Below are 16,485 nucleotides of genomic sequence, written 5' to 3' on the forward strand. Positions count from 1 at the left end.
TGTCACCCTGGTTACTCAGGCTTAGAAGTGAAAGAGAGAATGTCATACATAGAAGTTCTTTTTGAGCTGCAAAAAGCAACCAGGCACAGAGACAGGTAATCGGGACAGCAACAGGTAGACGCAGACGTCCATCCACTCATTTACTGATCATTTACTGGGTGCCTGCTTCCAGTAAAGGCATTGCATTTGGAAGAATCAGGCAACATCTGGCTCAGCCTTGCTTTTGTAGATACCCCCTTGGTGGCTTCTTTAAAAGCACACTTACAGCCTGCCTGCAGCGTGGAGTAATTCAGATTTAGATAGGGATAAAAGCCAACGGGAAATGAAGAAAGCAATCTGGGTTGTCTATGGTCTGCACAGAAAATAGCACAGGAAGCAAGAGTGTTTATTTTGTACTAAGTCGGCAATAGGAGTGAGAAATTGGGACAAATAGCATGAAATCGGAGTAGTGTAGATTCAGGTTAGGCTTTGAAGAATACTCCCTGAGGAAAAAATAGTGACTAGCATCACGCTCACTTTCTTTTAATCAGCAAAACAGAATGTTTCTTTCTCACCCATATTTAAAAGAGAATATTTGGAACTGATTATTTGCTTGCTGATTTAATTGAATAACTTTTATGTTTCCTATCTTTGATCATTGGGTTACACGTTCTGCAATGTTAATCACACTGGCAGCAAATGAAGGATGAAAAGCAGTTTGGAAATGTTAAAAACATTCTCAAAGCAGGCTTTCCTGAATAAGTAGCTGATCCATATGCCATGTTAATTTCCAAGAACTTTGCATAACATCATCTGTGGCACAATGGGTTGAACCCTTGTGCCGAAAGGACTGCTGACCAAAACGTCAGTGGTTCAAATCCAGGGAACAGGGTGAGCTTCCATCTGTCAGCTCCAGCTCCCCTTGCAGGGACATGAGAGAAGCCTTCCACAGGATGGTAAAACATCTGGGTGTCCCCTGGCAATATCCTTGCAGACAGCCAATTCTCTCACACTAGAAGTACTTGCAGTTTCTCTCGTCACTCCTGAAATGAAAAAAAAAATCTGTGTTGTTACACTGTGTTTTCATATTTATATGTGCTTCTGACCAACTGCAGTATTGTTTGCTGACCACATTTTGAGAATACATCTCTGAAAAAAGAATGCAGACATATCCAGTGAATGCTGAAGAAGTTGTGAAAAACAGCAAAGATTAAAATGCGGTTAGGGAATTCTGCCCCCTTTCTGAGAGTAACTTTTTGGATACAAAATATAGATCTGGCAAGATCAGATAGAAGAAATTGGTAGTGGAGTGGTGGTGGTATTACTTTCCAATTGACAGCCTTGGAGAGATATTGAAAAGTACAGCTTTGGGGTGGTAGGACTTTGAATTGATGGTCAGGCCTGACATGAGTTCTTTGAATTGATGTTGCTTCTCCAGCCATTGCAAACGAAGCCTTAACAGGGAATTTTCACGGAAATTGGATCACATTTGAAAACAATCCAGACACAGCTGGAGCCAAGGAAAAATTCATCATGAATCCAGATAACACTTTCAACATTGTGAGAGTAAGTACAAAAACATGTGATCATTTCTCAGGGGGAGGAAAGAGGAGGAGGAGGGAAGCAGAATAACGCTGCGGAGCCCCTCACGATCACCCGCAGAGCCCCAAGGACTCCACAGAGCACAGTGTGAGAATCCCTGCTATACCGTGTTCAACACTGTCAGGCTTGAACATATTAGTTCAAAGACTGGCAAGGGCTTATTTTATTCTGTTTAATAATATTCACCATTCACCTTCCATTCTGTCACATTCTTAAATGTTTGAATATGGATGTGTTAAACCAGGGAGTGATGCATCTGCAAAAGAGACCGATATTTGCATCTAGATCTATTTTGCGTTATTTGCTTAATTCTTACATGCTTCCTGAAAGTTTTCCTGTGACCTTTTGTGATTCCTAGGCACATACTGATTCTGTCTATAACATGAGCCATGCCAAACAAATACCAGAGTTGCCACCTTTGCCTCCTTTGGCTGCAGAAGAACCTTCTGAAGTGTATCAGGTAAGTAAGATCTGCTTCTCATGTCACTAAATTACAGCTGCTAAACCACCGTAAGGTGTTGGTTTACGACTCCGTAATCCAACACCTGCCTTTTGGCCAGTCGCTCCTTAACCCTCACCTCCCTGACAGAGAGAGCAAGGGATATTCAGATAGAGATACAAAAGAGAGTCAGGGATTCTCCATTCCCTTTTTTGATACTTTAAAAAAATCTTTGGAGTGGAAAGACCTGTTTTGCAAACTTTACCGAAAGGATGCAGCGAGGGATTACAGGTAAGATGGAAGAGGAGAGGAAGAGAAAGGATAATAATAATTTATAATAATTTTATTTTTATACCCCGCCACCATCTCCCCGAAGGGACTCGGGGCAGCTTACACGGGGCTAAGCATAACAGACATAGTAAAACACATTAAGTAAAACAAGTCAATAAAAACATATTAGTAACAAATCAATAAAACACGGCTTGGATAAAAACATGAAAAACGCATAAAAATAACTAGGCCATAAAGTGCATATATGAAGAATGAGGACAAAAAAGGCACCCAAGAATGTTAAATAAGTAAAGGACAAAAATGGGATAAGCATGGGAACTATTCCGACTGAAGTAATAGAATAAAGTGCAACAGATATATACCAGGATGCATATCTGTTGCATAAGGATGGGGGTGTGAGGATGTGATAGCAGACAAGTGTTATGGTGATTGTTTTCAAACCATTATGTAGCCAGTATATTCCCTTTTGCTGAGCAACACCACTGCTCAAGTGATAAAGTTACTTTTTGAATGACAGCTCCCATAATACCCTGGCCATCACAGTCAATGATCATGCTAGCTAGGTATTCTGGGAGTTGTATTCAACCAAAGTAACTTTTCCAAGCTCTTCCAGCAAAGGAAGCACCAGTTAATATAGCTGGCTAATTCTTTCTCCTCCTTCCCATTTCAGATGATCCAAAAGAGCAGCTATTATCCTCCTCTGATGCAGAGAGCATCCTGGACTTTGGCATCTCCATTCAAAGAGCTACCTTATTTCCGGAGTCCAAGCAACATCATTGCCAATAACTATACTCTCACAGCACGCAGCCTGACAACGCAGGATCTGCAGAAGATAGCTTCGGCCATAAGGGCAAAGAAGAAACTTGCCTTGGCGAAACAAAAAGCTGGATCTTTATGTATCCTATATGCTAAAAATGAACTCATGAATCTCATGCATGGTCCTGGGCCAGTGGGAGGTGGTGGCAGCGGCAGGGAGCATGAGTCCTTAGCTTGGCCTTATGGAGACATGGAGAGCTGTGCAATAATGTCAGATTTGTACTTATGGCTGGGATGCTATGAGTGGAGTTGCAAGTATAAAGATACATGTGTCCCATATTTGTAGGAAAGTACAAAGCCAGAGATGATAATCTGGACCAAGGATAAAATCTTTCAGTTTCAGATTCTGTGGGAGAAGATTGCTGCCTCAGTTCTATCAGGCTTTTCAACATCCAGCCTGCTTTGCAACCCTGTGGTCTTATCAGTGGGTTGAAAACAACACCTTTGCAGTAATCTGGATAGAAAACAACTTTGTATTCTAGTTGTTGAGTCTTTTCTGTGTTCGCTTATAAGCCAATTGAGTACAATATATTATATCATTAGCATAGCACAATACAGTAGAGTCTCACTTATCCAACATTCGCTTATCCAATGTTCTCGATTATCCAACGCAGTCTGCCTTTTAGTAGTCAATGTTTTCAATACATTGCGATGTTTTGGTGCTAAATTTGTAAATACAGTAATTACTACATAGCATTACTACGTATTGAACTACTTTTTCTGTCAAATTTGTTGTATAACATGAAGTTTTGGTGCTTAATTTGTAAAATCATAACCTAATTTGATGTTTAATAGGCTTTTCCTTAATGTCTCCTTATTATCCAACATATTTGCTTATCTAACATTCTGCCGGTCCGTTTATGTTGGATAAGTGAGACTCTACTGTATATATAGTCTTGACATTATAGCAGGCATGGGTAAACTTTGGCCCTCCAGGTGTTTTGGACTTCAACTCTCACAATTCGTAACAGCCAGTGGGCTATTAGGAATTGTGGGAGTTGAAGTCCAACACACCTGGAGGGCCGAAGTTTGTCCATGCTTGTATTATAGCATTTGTAAAGTATAATAGCTGGCCTATAACTAAATCCTGTCATACATATTAGGCTGGGAAGTGTAGATCAAGTCATTTTTTTCATTGTGTAAAGAGAGAATTCATTAATCTTATCTTAAACCTGAATTAATCCTCTTCTTTCTTCACCAGTATTTATCCTTAACTAAGTCTTTAGTTTCAAAAGAATATGTTCCTTCTGAGAAGAAGGCAAAACTTTCATTAGGAACCACAGTTGGTGAATATGAGAGGTACTGTGAATTTTTCTCTTGTAAATTTATTATATGAGACGTTGGGATGGAACCTTACTTATTGGACACTTCCAATGCTGAAGAAAGGGAAAGATAGAATTGGACCAAATTTGGCACACAGAGCCTCCATGACCAGCAAAAAATACTGGAGGTCTTTGGGGGAAATTCACCTTGATTTGGGGGAGTTGTAGTTCACCCACATCCAGAGAGCATTGTGAACCCAAACAACAATGGATCTGGACCAAACTTGGCACACATACCCGATATGCTGAAATTTGGTTACTAGAGGTTACTAGATTTGGACTGACTTTAATTTCTGGGAGTTGTAGTTTACCCGCGACTAGAGACACTGTGACGTCCACCGATGATGAACCTGGATCAAACTTGGCACACAGATCCCCCATGACTAACTCAACCTGCTGGCGGGGTTTGAGGGGACTCACTCACCATGGTGGGTGTTGTAGTTTACTCTGTAGCCAGAGAGCACACTAAACCCCACCAATGATGCATCTACAGCAAACTTGCCCAGCATAACAAACTTTATTGATAGAGTTTCTGAGGCATGATGTCAGTTGTAGTTCACCCGCAACCTTATGCATTTTGTAAAATTAAAAAAATCGACTTTTTCAAAAAATCTGGACAACAGTGGGTACCCAAGCTAGTTATTTAATAAAACATATTTTTCTTGATCGCATTGTTGATCAATAAGACTGCTAAAGCAATTTTTAAAAAATGTTAAAAGCCAATTCTGAAATGTTTTGTTTGGAATTGATTGTTAAGGGGTTTACATCGATGGGGAAAAAAACCCTCCAAGAGTGAAAGGATTAGCTGGCAAGACTGAAGAGTGGGGTGAGAGTAAGATGAAATGGAAGCTGCTTTCTCTCAGGAGAATTTCTTGAAAACAAAAAATGGGAAGGAGATGGAAATAACAAGATATAAACAAAGGATTCTGAGAAGATTGAACCGAGAAAGGTCATGGCGGATCAGAGGAATTGGAAAGTAAATTTAAAAGGAAATCAAGAAATAATGTCTGGCTGAATAAAGGTTATGAGATTTGATTACAGACATAACTGGAAAGAGATGTAACCTTGAAAAAGGATGTTATTAGAACTACTGGAGTTTGAATACAAAATAAATGCAGTGCCTCAAGACAGCTTAAAAATAGAATGGATTTAGTGATGTTGTTTCAGGCATGGGCTAACTTGGGCTTTGTAGGTGTTTTGGACTTCAACTCCCACAATTCCTAACAGCCCCCTTTTCGGTTAAGCGGCTGTGGGGGAAAAGGAAAGGGCCTGAGGCTGTGAGGAATGGCGGGAGTCGAAGCCCAAAACACCTGGAGGGCCCAAGTTTGCCCAGGCCTGTGTTATATAACATGTAAAGTTTATGGCTATATAAATAATTGCGGTTAAATTGCTGTTGATAAAGGTGGGAAAATTGAGTACTAGTTGTCATGATGTAAAACTGGCTTAGATGTTGGACCAGAATTTAGAAGGATAATTGATATTCTAATACTAAATATTTCAGTTTTAGGAAGGAGAAAAATATCTTTGGTTGTTGAAAAAGAATGTAATGGAACAGAAAGAAGAGAATTGCTGGCTTATTACTTCGATGAACTTGAAATATATTGAAAGTCAAAGTGGAAGTCATCTGTTGCTTTGTTCTGTGTATACTTTATCTTTTAATATCATTTTCTTTGTCCCTTTTGCATATTTGTGGAATTTTAGTTGATCTGAAAACCTTCAACAGAAATGTTATTAAAAAGAGATAAGGAACAGGCATATAGAGGAAGAGAGACAAAGAATGCTTGGTTAGATATATCAATGGAAAGCATCTCTTTGTGGATGCAGTGAAAAACTATGAGTTTTGGTTACCACATCCAATTTTGAGAGTCTGCTCACCATTGTAATGGGTGAGTGGATAGAAAGGAAGAATAGTAATAACTTACTTGGGTGTTGCAAGGGCCATACAGTTATAACAGGCATGGTCAAACTTCGGCCCTCCTGGTATTTTGGATTTCAATTCCCACAATTTCTATCAGCCTACTGGCTTTTTTTTTTGAAATTCACATAGTTGATTCATAAATATAGTTGTTGTTTTTACATTATGGAATAAGGAGATGACAAAAGCATAAAATGACTGGGATTGTCTAAACCTGCATGTCTGGCTATTAGGTTACTAAACCAGTGATTTGTATTCCAGTGTTACAGCACCATCCCAAGCATATGGTTCAGATTCCTTACAGATGAATCAGCAAGCCCCAGCGGTAGAGATTCCTCATTATTCTGACAGCCACCCGTTGACTCCAGAAGAACAGCTGGTTGTGATGCTCTACTATGAAGACAAGATAAGCAAGGAAGAAGTGTTACCTACTGATATTGATCTGGAGGTACTTACGCAATGTATAAAGCCAGAGATTGGAAGTTTGTGAAAAAGAGCTGATATATTATAGTTTTACTAAAAAGCTGGAAACATATGATAATTTTATCAATATGTTTTTTCTGCATAAAAGACAAAGACACATAATAATTCAAAGCATCTTAGCTAACTGGGAAGCAAATGCTAAGGGGCAGTATATGCATGTAACAACAATGTATTCATTTTTCCGATAACTTAGTCTTGCTTTGCCTATTTTATAGTTATTGAATAGTGGACTCTCAGGGCAAACTCTGGATAGAGACCCAAGCAATTCAGAGTCTATCAGGAATTGAAATAACTCTTGTAGTTGATTAAAGGGTCCCTGTTAATGCTAATCAGTACAAAAGCAATTCAGAACATATCAGTAATTAAATCAATGGCATGCCAAATTTGAGCACATAGCACTTAGAAAAAAAACTATCCCAAATCTTATATAACCATGTATTCTGTTCTCACAGTGACAGATCAGGAGGCTGGATTATATAGCAGTTTGATTTGGTTCTTAAATGATTTCACGTGGTTTTTCAGTCTGTAGTAAACAAAGAAGAACATCAGGGCTGGGTTACTCACTGCTCACAATCAGATTGCTATGTGAAAGCTTGGCAGTGTCTTCTCAGCTAAGAAAGTGGAACAGAACTAACACCAGAACATATGAACCTGAACTAGAACTAAACCTAATTAATAATAAAGTGGATTCCCAGTATAACTTCCTGGAGTTTGGAGTTACATAAGGCAACTGGTTTTTAATTTTGTTTTCTGTTGTTGCAAAAAGTAGTCATGCAGAGAGCACCAGGTTGGCATGGGATGATTTGGGGAGATTCTGTACCCTTTGGTCTTGGCGGCTCACCATGTGGAACAATCATCCAAAAAGAAGCAGGGCTTTTTTGTTTTAGTCTTGGAAACTTCCAGTTGAAACTATGGTCCCATTTATGAGTTGCCATATTATGAGTTGAAGCTGCATTATATGGTCAGTTGAGACTCATATAACTGAACTGCATTTTAAGAGTCTACAATGGCCATATAGTACAGTTTCAAGGTAAAGGTAAAGGTTTCCCCTGACGTTAAGTCCAGTCGTGACCGACTCTGGGGGTTGGTGCTCATCTCCATTTCTAAGCTGAAGAGCCGGCGTTGTCCATAGACACCTCCAAGGTCATGTGGCCAGCATGACTGCATGGAGCCCCTTTACCTTCCCACCGGAGCAGTACCTATTGATCTACTCACATTTGCATGTTTTCGAACTGCTAGGTCGGCAAGAGCTGGGGCTAACAGTGGGCGCTCATTCTGCTCCTGGGATTTGAACCTGGGACCTTTTGGTTCGCAAGTTCAGCAGCTCAGCGCTTTAACACACTGTGCCACCAGGGGCCCCTACAGTTTCAAACAATGCATTATATGGCAGTGTAGATGGCACCTAAGTTCCGCAGGAAAGTCAGTGTCAAATAAGACCTGCAGCAAGTGTTTCATTAACTATTCTCCTGAGTTGCATTTAGTTTCCTGGTATTGTACTTAAGCCAACAATGGTAATTCTGTCTCCTGATTTTTTGGTGATGGTTGTAGCGATACTGTTACTACATCCATAAAGGCATCCGGAAAGACATGCTGGCACCACAGGATGAACTTGTGATGGAGAATATTTTAAGTCTTATCCCAAGTCGCTTTCTCACCAATCTGCACCTGGAGGCCTTACGGAAAAGTTTAAAAGAAGAGATTCAAGATGATTATCATATTTGGCTAATGAAAGACATTGGTAAGCGCAATGGAGCTGAGATGGCAGATTCTTTGCTTTATCAATCAAAAGGCATTTTTTAATTATCCCACCTTTCCTTTCCTTTTTTTGGGGTGGGTGGGTGGGTGAAACAGCAGAAAATGTGTGCAAATAGAACATACTGTCATCCAATAGAATGTTACCAGGGGGTCCAGATTATCTGCATTTGCCTTATTATTTCTGTGCTTTGTGTGGTTTTTATCCTAGTTGATTATATCTTGATGGATCCAGATGAGAGAAGGAGGCTTTTCATATGCAACATTCCACGGCCTTTCCCGCAAAGAATGATCCGTGCACCAGTTCCATGGCACAAGATGTACCAGGAAGTGAAAATCTGGAATGAGAGTCACCTCTTTACAGTGAACCCTATGATGCTTACTTTACAGCACCTCTGGTTCAAAGAGTAAGTAGCTTTGCTTCAAGAAAGCGAATTCTGTCACCTGTGATACATTATCTGAAATTATAGCATTGAATTTATAGAGTTGTTGTGAGTTTTCCGGGCTGTATGGCCTGCATCTATGACAGGCATCCTCAGAGGTTGTGAATTCTGTTGGAAACTAGGCAAGTGAGGTTTATATATCTGTGGAATGTCCAGGGTGGGAGAAAGAACTCTTGTCTGTTGGAGGCAAGTGTGAATGTTGCTATTGGCCACCTTGATTAACATTTAATAGCCTTTCAGCTTCAAGGTCTGGCTGCTTATTGCCTGGGGGAATCCTTTGTTGGGAGGTGTTAGCTGGTTCTGATTGCTTTCTCTCTGGAATTCCCCTGTTGTGTGAGTGTTGTTCTTTATTTATTGTCCTGATTTTAGAGTTTTTTAAATACTGGTAGCCAGATTTTGTTCATGGTTTCTTTCTTTGTGTTTTGTGCCTTGTTTGTTTGCAAAAAAGCCATGTGCCGATTTTATACAGAGTAAGTCCTGAACTTGAAATAGTTTCTGAAAATGGTGAAGCATTTAAAATAGCATAGTTTTGAAGTGGAAGGAAAACAATCACAACATCTTCTTGCTTCCATGCAGAATAAAGCACAGAATTACAATCCTAATCCAGACATGAATCAAAATAATTTCTTATTTTCCCAAGGCACTGATATTATCATAACTCCATGAATTCTTTGCATTATAACATGATATTGTGTTTATGGCAATTATTCATTCTCCCTCTCCTCAATAGATTTTGTGAACTTAGGTTTGTTCGCACCAAGGAAATCCTTGCAGGTGATTTGCCACTGCTGCCCAATGAATTCGAGGAATTAATCCACAAGCACTGCCAGGAAGCCCATGATATTCTTCTGAACAGGTCAGAATGCCATTCTATTTTGTTATATTTATACTCCGGCTTTCTCCCAACATGGGATTCAAAAGTGGACCTTCAGACAAAAGATTTTCAAGCAGAATTTCTAGTATTCTCATTATAAAGTAAAGTATATGTTTGAATGTATGAGATTTGTAGTATGATGAGCATTTTAAAGGTTCTGCTCCATGCCTCTGAACTATGGCATCAGAGCTCTCTGGCACGCGATTCAAAGTGTTTTATAAAACCACAACTCCTAGCAATGACAGCTAAAGTGCTATAATTGTGCAACATGAATACAGGCTTTGTCAACTTAAATGAATGGAAGTTTTGTCCTACCTAGAGAGAAGCCTGTGTGAGAATAGAATAGTCACAACCCAGCCTTTTTAAAAACATTCATTTCTAGTTTTGATCATAGTAAATCCTTCATGAGCTCAGTACTTTTCAAAGCCATTAGAGAAAATGTTTCGGATCAGCACGAATAGAGGCTATTGGCAATAAAAGACAGTGTAATGGACTTGTTTAGTTTAATGTTTATAAAATTCAAATTATCATAAACTAGAATTACTGCAGAAATAGAATAGAGTGTAAGATGTAAACATGCTCATTAGACCACTGAAATACATCAGTGTTTCAATGCTAATTGCTTTTTCATTAAGAAAAACATTTTTTCCGTACTTGAGATCAGTGTGCTCTGAGCTTTTAGAGTGTATGGAACTATGGGCTGTTCACAATTCTTAAATCAGGCTGCGTTATTTATTCAGGTTGAATAGAAGAGCATTTCATACACTGGTACATTTTTTTCTATTGGCAATATTTGCCTAAATGGGTCTGGGCTTCTAAAAGCATTATAATATTTGTTCAGGCCAATGCTTTTAAAACCATTTTCACAGCTCAAAGGCCTGTATTGTAAAGCCAGTACAAAGTGTTTTTTAGATGTTAATATTCTTCCTTTTGAATTGACCTTTACTTAGAGAAAGATGTTGTTTTCTGTGATGTCTGTTGGGAGGCAGGAAAACAGGGAAGTGATTTTAGGTAGTTCTTCACTGTAAACAACTGGTCTAGAACTAAATGACTAGATGTGAAGTGTCTTGACCTATGTTGAACCCTAGCCTGGAAACCACTTTTGCACTCAATCCACACAGGAGTCCAGTAGTACTAACTAAACCGTTCATTGAGAAAAGCAAAGACAAATATAAAAAGGCAAAAACACAAAAAGTAATAGGAAAGGCAATGTTCAAAAACAAGGTCCAAAAAGCAAAGGGAAAAAGGCTTTTAAGGGGCAATAGTCCAAACAGCAAGTCTGTTCAATAGAAATATAATATAGAGAACAGCAGGAATCATAACACAGACATAAATCCAAAAACAGAAAGCATAAATCCAAAACCAGGAGAACAGGAACTTCTTAAAAACCCAAAAACCATAAACATTAAACAAAGACGACTTTTGACTGCACAGTCCCCGAGACAGCCTCCAAGTCACTGTTTAAAGAAATTAGCACTCAGGATGAACAAGATAAAATTAATTTACCTATTACAGGTGGATTCCCACATGTGCAGATCTCTTTATCGATCAGAAGAACAATTGGCTCCATCTTGCTCCACAGAACGATCTGGACTCTTCTCAACAGATAGAAGAATATTTTGCCTCAGTAGCAATCCTCATGTCATTACAACTACGGGAAATGGTCATTAATTCATTTGAAGACCTCCTTTCCTTTTTTAAGATACATAAGGTATGCAAAGCTGAACACTTTGTTTTGATTTGCAAAGTAAGTTTCTTCACAATACATTTTTATTGCTCATGTTTTTAATGGTATATACCAGGGGTCCCCAAACTTTTGAAACGGGGCCAGTTCACGATCCTTCGGACCGTTGGAGGGCCGGACTATAGTTGGCCACCGAGCAATAATAAATAATAATAACAACAACAATAATAAAAGAGTTGAAAGAGACCCTTTGGGCCATTGAGTCCATTCCCCTTCTGTTTTTGTGCACTGAAAGCACAAGCAAAGCACCCCTGACAGATGGCCACCCAGCTTCAATGTTAATAATAATAATAATAATAATAAAAAAGAGGGTTGGAAGAGACCCCTTGGGCCATTGAGTCCAACCCCTTTCTGCCTTTGTGCAGCAAAAGCACAAGCAAAGCACCCCTGACAGATGGCCACCCAGCCTCAATGTGAATAATAATAATAATAATAATAATAATAATAATAATAATAATAATAATAATAATAATAATAAGGGTTGTAAGAGAAGAAGAGACCCCTTGGGTCATTTAGCCCAACGCCCTTCTGCCCTTGTGCCGTGGGGGCCGGATAGATAGCTTCGATGGGCCGCATCCGGCCCCCGGGCCTTAGTTTGGGGACCCCTGGTATATACATTACATATACAGTTCTAAAAGGTAAAGGTTTCCCCTTGACATTAAGTCTAGTCGAGCTCAACTCTGCAGGGTGGTGTTCATCTCCATTTCTAAGATGAAGAGCTGGTGTTGTGAGTAAACTTCTCCTAGGTTATATGGCTGGCATGACTGCATGGAGTGCCACTACCTTCCCGCAGGAACGGTATCCATTGATCTACTTGTATTTGCATGGTTTTGAACTGCTAGGTTGGCAGCAGCTGGGGCTAACTACACGAGCGCACCCCACTCCACAGATTTGAACCACCAAACTTTCGGTCAGCAAGTTCTGCAATTCAGCAGTTTAACCCGATGCACCACCGTGGCCCCACATATTCAGTTAGTCCTTATTTGTGACTTTTAACTTTTGTGGACTGGATTATTTGCAGTTTTGATTAATATTTTCTCTGTAGGAATCTCTAGGTCTTCCAATATGACTTTGTAGTCAACAAAGTTACACTGGAAGACCCAGAAGATCTATAGAGAAAGTATTTCTCTGTGGTCTTCCAGTATGATTCTATGGCCAGCTTATCCAGCCTCTGTTTAAAAGCTTCCACCAGGCTCCGAGGCAGAGAGTTCCACTGTTGAACAGCTCCTTACAGTCAGGAAGTTCTTCCTAACGTTATTCACAATATCAACAGCATCTTTCTTCTTTGTCTTCAGGATGGCAATGACTTTGGAGAAACATACGATGAAATGCAGTTCTTTATACCACAAATACTAGTCCTTAAATTGGATGTGGAGGATCCCAACATTATATTTGAGCCAGATACAGGAGCTTGCTGGGATTTAATCTTTCGCTGCTTCATGGAGGTTCTAAAGAATTCTGAGGGACTTCCAAAGGTATGTACCATTTTGAAGGGAAGTCTAATTGCAGACCTACAGCATATTCAGTGAATATATTTATCTTACTATGTAAACCTACTTTTGTTGTGGGATGCTCTCCTTTGTCTTTTAGGTCCAAGTTAAACTTTTCCCAGAATTAAAAGGAGACGACCTAATTCTTCGCACTGTCCAAGCAGATGAATCTTTAGTTTCCAAATATTTGGAGAAAACAGGCGAGATATTTGATCGCAATCTAATTGGTCCACAAAAGTAAGTATATATCTTGATAGTTCTATTGGAGAAGGGCAGAATGTATACCATATTCTCTTGGTAGCATCTGGGTGATTTGCAGTATATTGGGATGAGGCTCCAACTCTTAGGGTGCATCTACAGCAGGCCTGGGCAAACTTCAGCCCTCCGGTGTTTTGGACTTCAACTCCTAGCATTCCTAACAGCCTCAGGCCCTTTCCTTTTTCCCCTCAGCAGCTTAAGCAAAAAGGAAGAGGCCTGAGGCTGTTAGGAATGCTAGGAGTTGAAGTCCAAAACACCTGGAGGGCTGAAGTTTGCCCAGGCCTGATTTACAGTGTATAATTAATGCAATTTGACACTGCCTTAACTTCCATAACTTTGTTCTTCATGCATTTGCTCTTAATGACTGGTTTTGAGAATTTCTGTTTTCTTGTTCTTTCCTATGTTTAAGATATTTAAACGTGTACAACAAATACAGCGATCTCTTGAACAACAATGCAGAGCAAGATGTGACTGATTTTTTGAGCAAGCGGCATGATCTGGACGATTTTATGATGGTATGCATTTATTATATGATTAAAAGCAATATTTGCTGAGGAATGAACAAATATTGGCAAAGACTGGCTTCTCTGTTCCGGAGAAGTTATGTTTGAAATTCATGTCTCCAAGGAGGCATCTGAGATCAGGGCTTTCAGACTGGATTTGCAGGATAGAAATCCGGCACAATTTTGTTGGAGAAGTTTTATGTTTGAATCTTCCTTCTTTTCTTTTGTATTTCTTTATGTCTTCCTTTTTAAAAAAATGTGTATTTCTTGTTTAGTATTGTCCTTCGATCCAACAGCAAAAAAATGTTACCAGCCTTGATGATCTCTTGCATAAATCTCTGTGGGCTGCAGCAATTTGGAGGTCTCAGAAATTACACAGCCCTACTAACACAAAAACACAGATGCACACTTCTTTTCCTTGTTTTTATTGTTGTTACAGTAATTTTGTTCTTCTGCAGAAAATCGATGGTTTGACAAAACTGAAAAAAGAAATAGCCTCTATGCACGTTACTGTTCCTCTGGCCATGTTTTGCCTTGATGCATTAAAGCTGAATGAATTGCTTTGCCAACGGACTCAAAGGCTGAAGGACAGACTGATAGAGTTTGAAATCGAGGAAAACAGGGAGTTAAACCAAAGGTATGCTCAACTAAAAAAATTATGACTTTAACTAGAAATGAGGAATAACGGGTTCAAGTTGAGCATTCCTGATCTGGAATTAAGCTTATACGGCTGCGGGGGAAAAGGAAGGGGCCTGAGGCTGTTAGGAATTGTGGAGTTGGAGTCCAAAACACCTGGAGGGCCGAAGTTGGCCCATGCCTGCACTAAAGACTGTCCTGGATAGATTAGCCATGACATCTAAAAAGTTCACTCTGACCCTCTTAGATATATAGCTGAATGAAAACAAAAACAAAGAAAGCAAGGGTTGCAGCAATAACTATTTTGATGCCAGTAAAAATTTACAATCTTTTTCTTTGTTTGTAGCATTTGCAATCAGTACAACATAATTGCAGACAAAGTCAGTGAAGTGCCTTTGAACACCGAAGAGCTTGTTGAGCTGACGGCCTATTTGAAAAAATCCAGCGATGTGACTGTTTTTAAACTGCGCCGTGAAATTAAGGAGGCTATCTACAGACTTGAGTTCTTGTTGGACTATGCGGACCTTCCTTGTATGTTCTGGGACAACCAAAGCTGAACATGTCCACATGGAGCTATGGCAAAAGTCCATTCTAAGGGTGGCATTTACATATTAGGATGGCCAAAGGGAAAAAAAAAGAGTGGGGTGGAATGAGAAATCTCGTGAAGGGCCATTTGCCACTTTCAGATCCTTGTTGGCTAGCTCAGTCAAGTTTTATAGGAGGCAGAGTGACTTACTTTTCTCCCTTTCTCCTCAGCAGATCTATGTGTTTGACATTTCTCTCCCACTGAAAGCAACGGGAAGGAGAATACCTTGTCAATTTCAGTTTGGGGCCCTTCCACACAGTCATATAACCCAGAATACCATGGCAGAAAATCCCCTGGCAAAGAAACAAGGGCTTTTGCTATCTTATGTCTAAAAGGCTATTTTAATCCTAAATGGCATAACCCTTTGTGTGCTGCCCCAACTTGCTTAGAGGAAGAGGGTGATACAATTGTGAAAATTTAAAAATAAAAACCAATTGCACTAAGTTGGGTTGCTGTGAGTTTTCCAGACTGTATGGTCATGTTCCAGAAGCATTCTTTCCTGACGTTTTGCCCACATCTATGGCAGGCATCCTTAGAGGTTGTGGGGTCTATTGGAAACTAGTCAAGTGGGGAATAATGCCCAGGGTGGGAGGAAGAACTCTAGTCTGCTTGAGGCAAGTGTGAATGTTACAATTGGCCACCTTGATTAGCATTGAATGGTCTTTCAGCTTCAAAGCATGGCTGCTTCCTGGGGAATCCTTTGTTGGGAGGTGTTAGCTGGCCCTGATAATTTCATATCTTGAATTCCTCTGTTTTCTGAGTGTTGCTCTTTATTTGCTGTCTTGATTTTAAAGTTTTTAATACTGGTAGCCAGATTTTGTTCATTTTCATGGTTTCCTCCTTTCTGCCATTTAATTGCACTAAACTTGTGTCATTTTCTTGTCCTAAAGATGGTTTTGAAAGACAACCTTTTTTAACCCCTAGATGATGATATAAAACTAAACAGTACTGTTCTGCATTGGCCGGATGAGATTGAGATCATTTTTGAAACCAGTAGGAACCAGCTGATGAACCGACGGGATCATGCAGAACTTGCTTTGATCAAAAGGTATGATGAAACACCTTCTAAAGATTTTGAGTATTTAATTCAGTGTGCATATATTTTTGATTTATTTCAACTCATAAACATGCCTTAACATGACAGTGAGCTTTACTCTTTTTGAATCCAAACAGATGCTCAGAGTTTGAGGGTATCCTGGAAGGTTACAATAAAGAAGTTGATAGTTTCCGAAAGAAAGATGTCATGACCATGGAAGAAATGAAGAACAATGTGGAAAAATTCAGCGAGTTATCTAAGAATTTGGACTTTGCCCTGGCTGAATATGAAGTTAGTCTGGATAGGGATGAATAGA

The 16,485-nt window shown here is 39.6% G+C and overlaps 1 protein-coding gene across 2 annotated transcripts in view; it reads left to right on the forward strand.

Annotated features, from left to right (window-relative positions):
• Nucleotides 1-6: 6 nt before the first annotated feature.
• Nucleotides 7-16,485, forward strand: part of dnah3 (dynein axonemal heavy chain 3) — a 58,374-nt gene continuing 41,895 nt past the window's right edge. Inside the window, exons 1-17 of one of the 2 annotated variants that reach the window (XM_062964252.1) lie at nucleotides 7-95; nucleotides 1,418-1,545; nucleotides 1,940-2,041; nucleotides 2,982-3,207; nucleotides 4,354-4,426; nucleotides 6,626-6,812; nucleotides 8,396-8,585; nucleotides 8,811-9,006; nucleotides 9,773-9,898; nucleotides 11,432-11,627; nucleotides 12,956-13,135; nucleotides 13,251-13,387; nucleotides 13,818-13,923; nucleotides 14,370-14,548; nucleotides 14,894-15,078; nucleotides 16,058-16,181; nucleotides 16,307-16,460. In XM_062964252.1, the coding sequence (XP_062820322.1) occupies nucleotides 1,513-1,545; nucleotides 1,940-2,041; nucleotides 2,982-3,207; nucleotides 4,354-4,426; nucleotides 6,626-6,812; nucleotides 8,396-8,585; nucleotides 8,811-9,006; nucleotides 9,773-9,898; nucleotides 11,432-11,627; nucleotides 12,956-13,135; nucleotides 13,251-13,387; nucleotides 13,818-13,923; nucleotides 14,370-14,548; nucleotides 14,894-15,078; nucleotides 16,058-16,181; nucleotides 16,307-16,460 (2,394 nt within the window). In that variant the 5' untranslated portion in view covers nucleotides 7-95; nucleotides 1,418-1,512. Of the gene's footprint in view, nucleotides 1,546-1,939; nucleotides 2,042-2,981; nucleotides 3,208-4,353; nucleotides 4,427-6,625; nucleotides 6,813-8,395; nucleotides 8,586-8,810; nucleotides 9,007-9,772; nucleotides 9,899-11,431; nucleotides 11,628-12,955; nucleotides 13,136-13,250; nucleotides 13,388-13,817; nucleotides 13,924-14,369; nucleotides 14,549-14,893; nucleotides 15,079-16,057; nucleotides 16,182-16,306; nucleotides 16,461-16,485 lie in introns of both variants that reach the window. The other variant, XM_062964251.1, reaches the window with a different exon arrangement.

This window comes from Anolis carolinensis, unplaced genomic scaffold (genome assembly GCF_035594765.1).
Source record: "Anolis carolinensis isolate JA03-04 unplaced genomic scaffold, rAnoCar3.1.pri scaffold_13, whole genome shotgun sequence".
Classification (NCBI taxonomy): Eukaryota; Metazoa; Chordata; class Lepidosauria; order Squamata; family Dactyloidae; genus Anolis; species Anolis carolinensis.